The sequence below is a fragment of the Gigantopelta aegis genome, chromosome 12, assembly GCF_016097555.1.
Source record: "Gigantopelta aegis isolate Gae_Host chromosome 12, Gae_host_genome, whole genome shotgun sequence".
NCBI lineage: Eukaryota > Metazoa > Mollusca > Gastropoda > Neomphalida > Peltospiridae > Gigantopelta > Gigantopelta aegis.
Genome location: NC_054710.1, coordinates 26,464,493 through 26,481,044, shown reverse-complemented (window position 1 = coordinate 26,481,044; position 16,552 = coordinate 26,464,493). Strand labels below are relative to the sequence as shown.

At 36.7% G+C, this 16,552-nt stretch overlaps 1 protein-coding gene across 1 annotated transcript; it reads right to left on the bottom strand.

Annotated features, from left to right (window-relative positions):
* Positions 1 to 2,883: 2,883 nt before the first annotated feature.
* Positions 2,884 to 10,576, bottom strand: LOC121385924. Its single transcript, XM_041516716.1, has 4 exons — positions 10,252 to 10,576; positions 5,515 to 5,714; positions 3,423 to 3,508; positions 2,884 to 2,994 (listed from the first exon to the last, which is right to left on the bottom strand). The coding sequence occupies exons 1-4, from the start codon at positions 10,574 to 10,576 to the stop codon at positions 2,916 to 2,918; spliced, it is 690 nt and encodes a 229-aa protein (XP_041372650.1). The 3' UTR covers positions 2,884 to 2,915.
* Between the last annotated feature and the right edge of the window lie 5,976 nt (positions 10,577 to 16,552).

Sequence of the window (16,552 nt, the reverse complement as noted above, 5' to 3'; positions counted from 1 at the left end):
ATCTATTAGTCGATATCATCTTAAAAAGTGCAGCAAACTCATGAATGTCCCTTTAAACATCATAAAACAGACAATGTTTAAAATCAATTTAAACGTCCTTTCCAACTGAAACATATTTATCTTACGGAGAGAGGTTTAGCTCAGTCGGTTGAGTACTCTCCTGAGGTGGATCCATTTAACTGATTGGGTTTTTCTCTCGTTCTAACCACTGCACCTCAATTGGTCAAATTCGGTGGTATGTGTTTCCCTGTGTGGGAAAGTGCATATAAAAGATCAGAAAAAAAAAATGTAGCGGGTTTTCTCTGATGACTAAGAGTCAGAATTATCCTTCATTCATTCATTCCAACTTATTTTGTTGGGCTGTATGTCCAGGACAGTGGGTTAGTTGTTAGTAGTTAGTGAGAGAGAAGAGGGTGTAGTGGTCTTACACCTACCCATTGAGTCGTTAAAACGTGCTCTGGGTAGAAGCCGGGACCGGGCTACCTACCAGTCCGATGGCTTAACCACAACAACATCGAGGCTGGTCAGAATTACCAAATGTTTCACATCCAATAGCCGTCGATGAATTAATCAATGTGCTCCAGTGGCGTCGTTAAACAAAACAAATTTTTTTTAAACTCTATTTTTATGTCATATAACAATCAACTTAAGACGTCCTTATGTTGTGAGTTTATAGATAGATACACAACTGTCACAAATTGTATACAATCGCGCAAGGTAGGAAAGCAATTTTATAGTAAATCCCTAAACGAAACCCAAATGACGTCATAATGTCAACTGGGACGTCATCATGTAACCCAGGTCAAGGAAAGAACGTTAGAAACTGATTGATGAGTATGTGTATTTTAAACTAAACTAAAATAAAGTAAGTTGTGTTGTTTGTAAATATAAAACGTGTTTGTTACGGTGTTGTGAATTTACGCGATTGTATACAATGTGTGACTTTTATGCTTCCATACATTCACGCACACACACACACACACACACACACACACGCACGCATGAACACACACAAAAGACAAACATTTGTTATATAAACACTGTATTATAGGAGTTAATTTCGTATTTTTATATAATTACCTCTTATTCGTTGTAATATAAATAGTATTACACACCAGTGCAGGCAGGTGCGTGTGTGTGTGTGTGTGTGTGTGTGTGTGTGTGTGTGTGTGTGTGTGTGTGTGTGTGTTTGGGGGGTTCGTCGGAACCCTCTAGCAAAGGGTGAGGCCCACGTTTTTATTTTTAAATATTGCACAAATAGTTGACTGTAACGTTTGCAACTCTCCCATAAAGCAATATTTGCTTGTCTTAGTCGTTTAGCAATCCCCTTACCAAAGCAGTAGTGTACATGATTAAGCATTTCTAACTAATCTGGCAAAAAAGAAGAAAAAAGAACCTACATAGAGGATACTCCCCGAGTGCCTTGTGATATTATAATTTATCAGCACAAGTTGATAAAAGTATGAAATCCGAGTGCTGATAAATTATGATACCACAAGACACGAGGGGGTATTCTTTGTATCATTCATTATCATTCTTTTCATTAGCGACAACTGTAAACATTTCTTTGAAACCTATGCAATATTAGTGGGCGAAGTAATACATAACTAACACATTTATTTTAATGAAGACAAACAACACACGAACATTTTACATAATATCATTTCGCAGAAAAAAAATACTTCAACAATATTGTAACTCCTTGACACTACTGCCAGTCAACAAGAAGAAAACAGAACAAAAACACCGTTTGGAATGTTCAGGAACATATGATAAATTTGAAGGAGAATATAACAGTTGTTGTCCGTTGGCCATGTTTTTGTGTTCCACATGAAACCCCCAAAACAAAATGGACCGCATTGTTAAACCACAATGTATTCACAATAGCATCAGGCGTAGAAGAACAAGTTGGCCAGCGTCATACAATTTGCCGACTTCGGAAACCGATATCGTCTGCGATCGGTTTGGTAAGTTTCCTTTCCCCTTTTGTTTAAGCTTCTTTTGCCGTCAATACTTGTCAGGCTTTGCTAAATTCAATGCTACGGTTGAGTGAATATCCGCAATTCTGTCTATGTCAGTTCAAATTCATCTCCGTTCTTTTTGGGTATGGCCAGAATGAATTTACATACCAAAATATTTAGCTCTTTAGGTGGGATATCGTGTATATTCCTGGTTTCATTTTGCGTTTGCAGATATCCTTGAAATGTTTTTATATATGTATTGTCGATGATGATTTTCTCAAGAAAGATAATGGCGACTGCACTTCTCATAGGAGCACCAGCTGGATCGCTTGGTAGAACGAGTGATAATGGCTGGATAAACAAGGATCTGTTTCATGAGTGGCTACAACATTTTGTGAAATTTACAAAATGTTCCAAAAAACCCGAAATGCCTGCTGATATTAGATGAACACTTCAGCCACAAGACACTGCTATCCGTTACCTATGCCAAAGATCACGGGATAGCCATGGTAGTTTTAACCCTGACGGCAAACTACAACGCAGAAGCAGATAGATGGATGCTCGTACACCCAGGAAACAGGATGTCTTTCTACGAAGTTGCCCAACTGTTTGGATCTGCCTACATACGAACAGCTACGATGCAGAAATCAGTCCGAGGATTTGAGCCTACAGGACTATGGCCATTCAATCTCATACTATTCAACGACGACGACTATGCATGATCCTTGGTAACAAACGAACCACCACCTGATACAGCAACTCCATCGTCCACAGAATCCCTGGTTCCAGGCCCAACACCTACCCCAGGAAATGTATCGGGCTCTGAGAATGGTGAGACAACAGAACGTCCCACTAGATCTGATACTCCAGGCCCAACACCCACCTCAGGAAATTCAGACGTCATTGCTGTGGCGAATACGAAGGACATTCTTCGAGCTCTCTCACCTCTTCCTGTCAGACAACAGAAAAGGAACCGGAAACGTAAGGCTGAGTCCTCGGTGATAGTAACCTCATCTCTATACAAAAAAAACGTCTAGAAGATAAAGAAAGAGTTGCTCATGCTCATATATATAAATATATTTTCCTGTTTAGAATATCAGTGTCTGTATATTAAATGTGTTTCTGGTCGTCTTAATATTTCTAAGAAACCCAAAATGGATTTTGTCTTCAAATGTCTTCAAATGCGTACGAAAAAACAATATTTTTGGAAATAAAATGAAATTTAACCTAGTACAAATATTAGAACGACCAGAAACACGTTTAATATACAGCCACTAATATTCTATGCAGAAAAATATATTTGATATGTAATTACGATCGTTAAAACGTATCTGTTAGTCGATAACATCTTTAAAATTGCAGCAAACTCAGGAATGCCCCTTTAAGGGGCCAGCGCTGTTGCCTGTACGAATTGCAATACGAACAAAATCTAAAAGGAGTTTACTATGTATGCATAATTACCTGGTCTCACTAAGAGGCGTGCCTAAGAATTCGAATGTCCAGCCAGGACCGACTGTTCCAGGAACTGGTGCTTCAAAGGGTGAAGACTGAAAAAACAAACAAAAGCCCCCAAAACAATCAGCATAGTGTTTAGAGTGACAGAGCCTAGTTCTTAAACATTACGACGTATTTTTCAGTATTAATGCCATTTTCTGATAATTTAAATTAGAAGTACTTAAATTTTTGTTATTTAGGATATTCATTTTGTTACACCAGAAGTGGTTCCGGTCATCCAGGGTTTTGTAGTGCCCCAAAATGTTTTTTTTATATTTTTTTTATTTTTTTTTGGTTGTTTTTTTAATTCCAAAAAAGGAACGTTCGTCTCAGAAGCGATTGTTATCGAGAAAAATTCTAGTTATTTTTAGACGGTATTTCCCCGTTTAAACATAACATATTTTTGCTTCTCTCTGTTATAACCAAATCCAAATGTGTTGTAGGTTTGAAGATTAATTAACTAGACTTAGTGTCCATTTTCCCGGCCTGAAACTAGGGTCTGCGCCTTTAATAAAGCCTGAACAAGTGCTGTGCAAAGAAAGAAATGTTTTATTTAACGACGCATTCAACCCATTTTATTTACGGTTATATGGCGTCAGACATATGGTTAAGGACCACACATATATTGAAAGGCGAAACCCGCTGTTGTCACTTCATTGGCTACTCTTTTCGATTAGCAGCAAGGTTTCTTTTATATGCACCATCCCACAGACAGGATAGCACATACCACGACCTTTGATATACCAGTCGTGGTGCACTGGCTGGAACGAGAAATAGCCCAATGGGCCCTCCTACGGGGATCGATCCTAGACCGACCGCGCATTAAGCGAACGTTTTACCACTAGTTATTGGTAGTCCGTAGAACAACAACAACACAAATATATGTACATGTGTAATATATAAATATACCACCGTAGTTATTGGTAGTCCGTAGAACAACAACAACACAAATATATGTACATGTGTAATATATAAATATACCACCGTAGTTATTGGTAGTCCGTAGAACAACAACAACACAAATATATGTACATGTAGAATATATAAATATACCACCGTAGTTATTGGTAGTCCGTAGAACAACAACAACTACAAAAAATATATGTACATGTATAATATATAAATATACCACCGTATTTATTGGTAGTCCGTAGAAAAACAACACCACAAATATATATGTACATGTGTAATATATAAATATGTCTCTTGCAGTAGCTTTTTATCTCACTTATCCAGTGCACCACGTCCGATTAAAGACCACGGTTTGTGCTTTTCTGTCTCTGGGAAAGTATATATATAAATTTAAAAGATCCCTTGCTGCATTAGAACAATGTAGCAGGTTTCTTCTGATGAATGCGTGTCAGAATTACCATATTTTTGACATCCTATAGCTGATTATTAATTAATCAATGTGCTCTAGTGATGTCGTTAAATAAAATAAAAAACCCACCAAAATTGTATTTCACCAGACCGATCTCGCCAATGCATTGAAACATGTTTTATTTTATAAAATACATAATTTGTAATGTAAAATTGAAGATTGATTTATTACTTGAAAAAATAAATTAAACACCTGGAGTTATATATACTGTGTATTGCAGTTGAACAGTCATCTAACCTGGCCCGTAACTGTTGGTATGCTTTGCGATACGGCCTCCGCATAAAGAGTCTCGCCCGATATTTTTTACAATTTGTATGCTCCCGAATAAAGTTATAAATGGCGAAGTGTGATTGGTCGATATTTAAATTATTATTTCTAGATGAAATGTCACCTGGATATGGGTGTCCACGCAATGCTGTTAGATCTACTGGTAGACCACTAGAGCTAATTTTAATCAGTTTGACACAAATATTGAAAACAAACTATTATAATGAAACAGATTTCACATACTAAATTACAACCATGTCACACATAGACATACGTATACCCACACACACCACACGCACACGTATTTATACAGCGTGTTTAATTTGTCTCTCTTGCGCTCGTTTTTAGGTTTTACCTAGTTAATATTAATTTTAAAATATGACCGGAAATAGTGACTTTAATAACACTCACGACGTTATAGAAAGCGGCAGGTTCACACGAACCGTCAGCACCATCCCACAATCCAGAGGATTTACATATCCTAGACTGACTGAGTCCAACGAACATGAAGTCTTCCAGGCACGAGTAGTACGCAACACTGTTTACCGCCAGTGACGTATACGTGACGATTCCATTGGATATATCAGGCTTCTCACATTCCGCTGTCGCTTCTGGAAAAAAGTTAATATTCTCTATGTGGCAAAAAAAAAACCCAACAAAAAAAACCAAAAAAAAAAAAACCAAATGTAATACACCAACAGACACGGAGATAGGCAAATGGATAACTGAATAGATACAAAATGTGTGTACTATAGAGTATACAGTTTTCCCCATTATCCGGTCATGCTCCCCCCCCCCCCCCCCTCGCCCATATCAAATCCGACATGGGAGCGAGATCACAAAAAACCAAGGTGAGATACCTACATACATACATACATACATGTATGTAACAGTCAACCTCGACATACAGTGGAACCTCGTTAGTCCGGACTCCAATAGTCCGGAATCCTCACCTTACGGACGTTTTTTTTTGCAAAACGAAACGACCACTCAGTAAAGTTATTCATTAATCCAGATATTCAGCTTCTGGAACCGGACGGTCATAATTCTGAACCAAATGTAAAAAGTAACGGCAAATTGCTTCGTTTGACCGACTCAACATAAAAGTAATCCGCCAATTAAGGCAATTAACGCTCATGGAATCGACAGAGATAAAATGGCTGCACGGGGTTTCACACTGCAGTTTATTTAACTATTCACCTGTGTTTATTTAGTGTTAGTCAGATAGAGCACAAGTGTTCACAAGTGTTTGTTGTTTTTTAAAATATAATTTCTTTGATCTATGACCAGACTGGCTGTTTTATTTTATGAAAAAAAAAAGAATATTTTATTTTTAAAAGTGGGTAACTCTTGATCATACCCTACGGTACCCCATGACCTCGTTTTGTAACTACCCTCCTAACTTACCTGTATGATTTATTACTGAATATTGTTCATAATTGTTTTGGTGTCCAACTCAAGAGTATTGCCAGTCACCCAAAATAAAGACTAAGGAAACGTCTTTATATGTTATTGCTATCAAAACACTGGCTTGCGACTCTTTCACAAGTGGAACATTGCTTATTCAGTTTCACGCCGGTTTTGAGGAAGTTGTATTTCTATGCTAGGGACGGAGGGAGGTATCATGTTGACGTTTATATTATATCAGTATATATAGCAGAAATGAATTATAATTTCGCCATTTAATATGCTTAAAATATAATCTGTAAACGTAGAAACTTTAAACTAATAATGAATGTATATAACTGAAAAACAATATACGGTATGCATTCCTCAACAACGTACCCACTTCGTGGAAATAACTCAACCACGTGTCCTAGATTTACAACATTAACTGGTACGACAAAACACGACTAATAAAATTTAAAACTTATCGCTAGTAATCAAACATTTAGTATCAACAATGCAACATGTCTTAAACAGTATTTCATTTTATTTAATCGCATTTTCTAACTTTAAGACAAGCACCTGGCAGTGCACTACTGAATAGTAGACTGGCCTCACGGACATGGAAATAGCGCTTATTCACACCACTAGGCGGATCAACAGAACAAAACTGGTTGAAGAAATGTTTGGTTCTAAAAATCAAATGTGTCGTTTTTATTTTGTTTGTGAATCAAGGGAGGTTACTCATCACGTACATTTCAGTAATCCGGAAATTCGTTTATCCGGACGTTTTTTTAAATAACCATACTGTCCGGACTAACGAGGTTCCACTGTATATACAATATATAGATATATTCATACATCAATACATACTAGCCAATGCCAGGTCTTCCCACTGTTTCATGCACGTATATGTATATATATATAGGAGAGAGAGAGAGAGAGAGAGAGAGAGAGAGAGAGAGAGAGAGAGAGAGAGAGAGAGAGAGAGAGAGCGTGTGTGCAGAGGGATGTTTCAGGTGTCATAACCCCTATTTCCAAAGAAAGGGTGGGTTTTTTGTGTGGGTTTTTTCTTTTTGTTTAAAGAGCATAACCCTAAAACGTTCGCTCGCTACGCGGCTTGAGATACTCCCATGGGCAGTCCATGAGCAGTTAAGTTTGTTTTTGTTTAGATACAGAATGTGTGTAATATAGCTCCTAATACCTTTTGCATGTGATTCACTATGTAGATTCAAATAAATGTAGTTATTAGTGTATGGCTATGTTTGAAAGCATATATGAAATATGGGTATATGTACTATGTGTGTGTGCTGAGTGCGCTCGAATGCATGCATGTATGTATGCACTGCGTATGTATAACTATTTGTAAATATTGTACAATATAAGACAATGAATCAAGGCATCCCAACCATGACATTGCCAATGATCTGGGAACAATAAGTCCCTCTTGCATCGCCACAAAGAAGACTGCCACTCACAGACTAGTTTCACGCAGTTCTACCTTTAGTCTCTTTGTTCTGCATTATGTTTTACTTCAGAGGCAATGCAAGTCAATCAGCATACCTTGGCTGTTCTAGCATTTTACCTTCACCCTGTATTAAACATTGAGATTTAATATGTACAATTTAATGGTACTTTGAAAAGTAAAATTTTAATTTATGCCTGATTTCTTTTTGAATTTTTGTTTATTTCATTTGAGTTGGTAATGTTTTAAAACTTAATAACATGGTTTTATATGAATTTTAACTTTATTCATTATGAAGTTAAATGCCAATTCATCGGTTTTCTTTTGATGCAAAAGTACTATATAGATGGTTATTATTGAAAAACCCCAAAACATTCTAGTTTTGATTTTGGTTGTGCAGGGTAATTTCAATGTGATAATTGGAGGGCTAGTTGAATTTGAGGACCAGTAAGATTTTTCTGCTGGCGATCATGGATTTCATGTTAATTTTCAACCCTGATATATACTGAACAAAATAAGAAACTTCCGATAACTTTGCTTGAACATAACTTGATGAAAACAAACCGGGGGAATAATTGTTATATATTCGTTTAAAGAGTGTTCCATGATGCATCGTTTGGTGCAAAAATCATGGCCATAGGTTAACTGGGAGAAATTTTGACCAAGTGTGGTAGGGGTTAAAAAAAAAAAACCCACTTAATAACGGGTATGACCACCTCTTGAATTGACCACTGCAGTGCATCGCAGGCGCATAGAATTGACTAAAGTGTTGATTTCTGCCTGTGGAATATTGTTCCTTTCCTGAATGAACACTTGACGAAGTTCGTTGACGTTAGCGGGTGGGTTGGGACGACGCCTCAATCGTCTGTCCAGGCTATCCCACACATACTCGATGGGGTTGAGATCAGGACTTTTAGCGGGCCAGTCATCAATGAAATCAATGTTATTTGTCCTAAGGAAATTTACAGTGTCTCTAGCTGTATGAGAGGTGGCATTATCATGCTGAAAAATCGAGATGTTGGCGTTGTTATGGAACAGAGGAATGACGTTGAGCATTTAAATTGCCATAAATGACGACTAGTGGTGAACGATAACCATGGGCAATGGCTGCCCAGACCATGACACAACCCCCACCCCCGAAACGATCTCGTTCAAGAACACAACAGTCAGCATAGCGTTCATTTCTCCTACGGTAGACGCGCACCCTGCCATCACCACGTTGTAAAGAAAATCTGGATTCATCCGAAAAAAAGAACGGTATTCCAGCGTCGCCGTATCCAACGAGTGTGTACACGTGCCCAATTAAGACGATTTAGACGATGACGTTGCGTTAAAACGCATTCGACGTAAGGACGTCGTGCATGTAAACGGTTCTCCTGCAGACGATTACGAACAGTTTGCCCACTGATTCGGTTATTATGAAGCCCAGGTGTGTTAGCAGCAGTAGCAGTGGCAGTTTGGAATCGATTGCGCAAATGCGTGTTCATGATATAGCGGTCTTGACCACGCGTTGTAACACGCGGACGTCCACGACGTGGCAAGTCGTTGGTGCTTACCTGTCGTTCGAAATCTTAGGCGAAGATTTCGTATCGCTCGACTAAAACTCCCAACATGCCTTGCAACGTCTTCTGTCGACATGCCAGCATCAAGCATGCCAATGGCCCGTTCGCGTAAATTATTGGGTATTCTTGGCATACTAAAAATGCTACACTGTTAAAAACGTTAATTTTTTTTAAAAATTTGAAGCGTTTTCGTTCACTTGACAACAATGTCAGTAAGACAAGTAAAACAAATTGACCGAATACTACACGGGGCATGTCGAACCATGCATGCACGTGCAAATTGAATTTCACGTTGTCGACGATTAACAGTGCAAAAATAATCGATAAAATTCATGAATCCTGATAATACAGCTCAAGGCTAATACTACCTATACAATTTCATTACACAACGAATTCTTTAACACAACAAATACTATATGTACAAATCGGAAGTTTCCTTTTTTGTTCAGTATATATATAATTTGCGCGTGTGTGTGCGTGTCTGTGTGTGTGCGTGTCTGTGTGTGTGCATATGTGTGTGTGTGTCTCTCTGTGTATGTGTGTCTGTGTCTGTGTGTGTGTGTGTATATGTGTCTGTGTGTGTGCGTGTGTTTCTGTGCGTGTGTGAGTGTGTGCGTGTATGTGTGCGTGTGTATGTGTGGGTGCGTGGCTGCGTGTGCGTGTGTGTGTGTGTGTGTGTGTTGTAAGTGTGAGTGTGTGTGTTGTAACTGTAGACATAAACATGTTATTGCTTACCAAACCCGACAGATCCGACTTCTGGTATTTGCGTCAGCTGTTCCAGTCTAGAATTGTATCCCATGCATCGCTGTTGTACTTTGTTGTAGACGAACCCCAAACAGAATCCTCCAGATCGTCGACTACAAACGTTGAGACAGTGGCTTTGCGACTGGATCGCAATCTCGGTAAACAGCGGATCTTCCTTGACAGATGTATCAGTGAAAACTCGGAAATGGTCACGTGGGAAGGACTCGCAGTGTTGCGAAGAAAGCGACGCCACAACAGAAGCAACTACTACTAAGTACGCACACGTTGGTCCAGTAATGAATTCTTGAACATTCATCATGCCGTGTGGATTATTATTTTTTTGTTATTAAAAGTTAGTGAATTTCTGAATGGCATTCTATGATTAGGTATTATTTTTAAAGAAATTGTAATATCAGCGAAAAAGAGAGACGAAATAATTTTGTCTCGTTCGTTCCGATGCAAATGTTCATATACAAATTACACTTCAGAGAAATTCATGCAATTGTAGCATCGTCGCCTTGATTTCAATACGTGAAGATCGTTGAAACAATCACTTTTGACTCGTAACTCAATTATTATCCGAGAAATTTACTAAACAAATTCAAACGTTGACTGTTACAAACATGATATTAAATGCTCTCCCTTAAACGTAAACTTCACCACTGGCGTATTCCATGTAAATGTGAAATCGGTAAACGTCAAGGAAACTAACACACTCTTGAAAATAGTTCCGTTCTTGTAAATTCGTCCTTTGCGCTATATAGAGATCAGGTTTGAAATACAATGACAGTTTTATTGCCCAGAATCCATGACGACATTGGAGTCTCTTAACGCTAGAACTAGAAAAACAGACGAACTCTAAAGTAAGTTATTATAGAGATCAGGTTTGAAATACAATGACAGTTGTATTGCCCAGAATCCATGACGCAATTGGAGTCTCTTAACGCTAGAACTAGAAAAACAGACGAACTCTATAGTAAGTTATTATAGAGATCAGGTTTGAAATACAATGACAGTTTTATTGCCAAGAATCCATGGCGAACTTGGAGTCTCTTAACGTAGAACTAGAAAAACAGACGAACACTAAAGAAAGTTATTATAGAGATCAGGTTTGAAATACAATGACAGTTTTATTGCCCAGAATCCATGACGACATTGGAGTCTCTTAACGCTAGAACTAGAAAAACAGACGAACACTAAAGTAAGTTATTATTTATTAATGCAAAAGATAAAAAGTATCAGGTAACGAAGAAAATAATTTGTTAATTATAGTGAACCAGCAGTTAGTACGTGTCGATGAATTAGTTAAGTACTGTGTCAAGTGTATTCATTTACAATTCAACAGGAAAGAAAGAAAGAAATTAAAAGCATAGTCGACTAACCGTCATCATATGGTTAAAACAGATCAATGGCTCATGGCGCCTGATTATGTGGAACCGGCATTTTACTATCACCACATGTCGGTAGGCCCATTCGGAAGCTGGAGGAGGCTGGGGAGGAGGAGGAGGAGATTAACCTTAAAATTTAAAATACAATATTACTCTTTGGTATGACGGGCGGGACGTAGCCCAATGGTAAAGCGGTCGTTCGATGCGTGGTCGGTCTGGGATCGATTCCCGTCGGTGGGCCCATTGGGCTATTTCTCGTTCCACCCAGTGCATCACGACTGGCATATCAAAGGCCGTGGTATGTACTACCCTGTCTGTGGGATGGTGCATATAAAAGATACCTTGCTGCTAATCCAAAAGAGTAGCCCATGAAGTGGCGACAGCGGGTTTTGTCTCTAAATATCTGTGCGGTCCTTAACCATATGTCTGACGCCATATAACCGTAAATAAAATGTGTTGAGTGCGTCGTTAAATAAAACATTTCTTTCTTTCTTTAATTCATCTTGAAAGTCGAACTTTAAAAGACATATTATAATCAAACAAATACATTATGTATGTGTGTTTGTTAGTTGTGTATGTCTGTTTATGTATGTGTGTATACATGTTTATTACCTCAGTAGGCATTCATAACGGGGGAAATAAAAATCATAATTGAGAAATTATGATGCATTGGTTTAATTATAGTACTTTTGGACGATTTGAGGCCAACAAACCAATCACCTTGTCGGTACTAAATATGATGTCATCACGATTTGGCAAAGCACACAGATGACGTCACGTAGGGTAAAGCGTTTACGTCTTTCTGGTTTCAGTGTTAAACTTGTAACAAAATGGTAGTTTAATGCAAATCATCTGTGAACCGTGAATAAAATACAAAGTTAAAGCAATACCCAGAACAGTAAAATAGTTTACGTCGTTTCTGTGTACACGGACGTGTAGCCGATGTAGGCTATATGGAAAATAAAGACTTTTAAAAAACCCAACTAACTGGGGTAACAAACTCGGTACCAGTTATTATCAAATTTATGTCCCTCGTGAAATAATTTCCACTTGTCACTCGCTAACGCCAACAAACCAATCACCTTGTCGGTACTAAATATGACGACATAACGAGTTGGCGACGCACACACAATGACGTCACGTAGTTTAAAGCGTTTGCGCTGACGTCTTTCTGGTTTCAGTGTTAAACTTGTAATAAAATGGTAGTTTAATTTGCTAAAGCTCGTGACAGCTGAAAATATTTCATGCGGGACATACATTTGATAATAACTGGTAACTCGTTTATTATCCTCTATATATACCCTTTGCAACTTCGAGATCGTAATGTTTGATTTGATCAGAACGAGCGATACAAATATAATCTACCTGCACTTATGTACAAAAATTTATGCTATGGTACTCAGGCGTGGATTCAGTCGATATCCCGCTCCTTATTTTTTTTGTCAAACAATATAAGTACAGAATACAAAAATATGCCACATGTCAATAATCCTTTAAATTGTATTTTGTTTTTCAAATCAACTAAGAGTTTTGGGCTCTGTCTATTAAACAATTATGGTACTATAAAATACAATGCAATTCAACTATTTTGTTATAATTAAAGTAATTTCAAACACATGTCAGATCCAAGTAGATGTTACGTAAAAGTAAATATTTAGTTTCTGGTGCAATTTAATAATTATAATTTCATTGTATACAAATAGAATTTTCGGGTTTTTTTTTTTTTCCCACAAGATTACTATTAAAAAAATAACATGAAAGACAGTCAAACACTAAATTATGAAATGTCGTAAACTTTTCAAATGTACGAACTGAGGGTTAGCTAACAATCAGCATTGAACATGATTACTGTTAATTTCTTTACTATAACTCTTAGAACAGTTGACAATAGTTTAAAGGTGCTATGTAAAAGTTGCAATAATGGCGGTTTCCGCCAAAAGTTTTGCACTGAAACATAAATTTTATACCTTCAGTTATATGCCTTTAAAAAAACTTATAACCAAATCAACAACTGAAGATTTGCACCATCTATACTGGGATTGCCCAATTGTCAGTATCGTTGGTCGCAACTTTTAAAATGGATTAAAACAAACTGTCTTCATGTCGAGAATTTCATATTAAACGCAAAATTAATGTTATTTCTTGTAAAAAAAACCCCAACTAAAACAGATGTAGGTCTGGATTTTTAAATCTTGTTTTCCAAATTCTTTATTTATAAAAGCAAAGTGAAAAATATATTGCCAAACATTGAACATTTAAAGATTGAATTGTACATAAGATACCAAATTGAAAAATATTCTTACTTCACTAAATGTAGAAAAGCTGATTTTGATAAAAAAAAAAAAAAAAGGTCAAAATATGCAAGTTTTCAAAAAGAGTAAAAATATGACAAAGTACAAACTTCTGAGAATCATCTGTATGAATATATATTTATATAATATACATGAGTATGCAAAGGCATGAGTGGAAACTGTCAATTGTAGCATGGGATTATGTGTGAATGACTGGATGTATGTTTGTCTTGTTACATGTGTGTCGGAAAAAACCCACCCCAAAAAACAACAACTCGTAATTAGTTCAGTTGCCAAATGTTCTGTTCCCAGTGTTGATGAGAGTTATAAAGGAAGAATATTGTAAGGTGATGATTCAGGGCTCCCCAACCCTGACATGACTTATTTTCTGGGGATAATAACGAATTTGAAAAAAAAAATAACCATATAATTTCATTTACTAATAGAAAAAAAGTATTTTACGGGGCATCTTGATTGAGTCACATGCATTAACTAGTAACATCATTAGTTTATGCGTACACACTAATGTTATGTCATATATCTTGGCAAACAACTGACTAATAAACAAAGATGGTGACCATGCCATATTTAGCCACATGTTATTCGGTAAACCTCTCTAGTCGTCAAGTACAAGACTTTTAAAAATTATCTTTCTTGAGTTAATTATGTAACGATTAATTTGTAGTGGTATTACCAGGGTGTATTTCGGTATCGTCAATATCATATATTAGGAATACGAATTGTATTATGCGAGCCTCTGTCGAGTACAACACCTTGTTTGTATTCCTAATAAATGATACTGACGACACCGAAACACACGAGGGTAATAACCTCTTTATCATATAAACTCAAGCTTAATACAACGTGTTTCTGTAAACAGTATACACAACTTTAATTCTAGTCAGCCATTACTCGATTTTCAAATGACCTATGGATATGTGACGCGGTGTCTTTTTGAATGGAAATGACGTCAAACGTGAATGACGTCATTTTGGATACCTCTACATAAAAATAAAGTAGTGCTTAAAGTGTTTTGTTTTCTGAAAGTTAGGCAGCTTTCAATGTATAGTTGCTACTGACATGTTGTGTTTTATGACTGAATGCATACGTCATACGTTAGCTTAAATGTCAATAAACGTAGTGTCGTGACCTCGATTAATTTACATCTAATTTCTAAAGTTATGATATTCTCAAAGTATGCTATGTGAAAAATAACACATGCATTGATTACTGGTTATGCTAGCTATTATATATTATAAGATTCCATCAAATATGTGATCATGTGGGATAAAAAAAAGTACACCCTTGGTCCCGGAAATTTCGACCTGGGACGAAGCTTGCCATCCTACATTATACTTGACTATAATTTTTATCATAAATAAACCACACTACCATATTTGCTGTTTTTGTGTCATGTGTTAAATAACATTTATAAAACATTTTATTGCTTAATCCATTCGGATATATGTAACCCCATTTGTGTGTGCGTGTGTTTATATTCGATTGAGTACATTTATACACGTGATCGCGTGGGTGCGTGTGTGCGAGCGTGGGTATGACTGGGCTTGTTGTGCGTAACACTAAGTATAATAATCACCATAAATAGCACTTTATATGCTGTATGAGTTAAACATTTATTCTGCATAAGAAACTCCTTCTGTATTAACACTTCCTAGAGATCTGGGGACGGGACTTCGTTGTTTGTCCAGTCTCGTTTTAGTTATTTGTTTATATATTTTCTTGTTTCAGACCTTTTCAGTTCTTTCTCTTTACAATCAGAAACATTGAGTATTTCTTTCTTTCTGGTCAGTTTACAACTTTTGAACACTGTTTATTACATTACTATCTACTAATGTATTTAATAAGGTTAACAAATGTCATTAAAATAAGTTAAATTAAGAAATAAGAAATTACTTTTTATTGAATTATTAACTTAACATGGCTTGCCTACGAATAATGACTCTGAACTGTCAGAGACGTGGAGATTGTAACAAAAGACAAGATGGACGACACCATTTAAAATGCAAACATTCTGACATTTACTGTCTCCAAGACAGTCGTTTTAACCATGTGTTAGAACCATATGTTCAGACCCAATGGAGGTATAAATGCATATTTAACTCTTTTTCAAATAATTCTAGAGAGGTTGCCGTTACGCTAAACAATACATTTAAATACAAATTACACAAAAGCAAAGTCGATAACTCAAGTAATTTTATTGCAAAATACATTACCATAGACGAAGCGCGAATAACACTTATAAATATATATGGACCAAATAACGATAATCCACAGTTTTTCTAACATATTTTAAATGTTATTGAAGAGTTCGGAAACGACCAGTACTTAGTAGGTGGCGATTTTATTTTGGTATTAAATCAAGATCATGACACACACACAAAAAACTATTTACATATCAACCATCCAAAAGCTAAAAAAAAACCCAAAAAACTTTGGAAAATATTGAAACTGTTGATATGAAAGACCCTTTCAGAGAACTGTATCCTGTATTAAGAAGATATGTGTCGAGGACATGGAATACACTGATAACACTAACCACAACATATTAGAGGACAAAAAGCAAGAACTCAAAGAAATAACAAAAAAAACAAC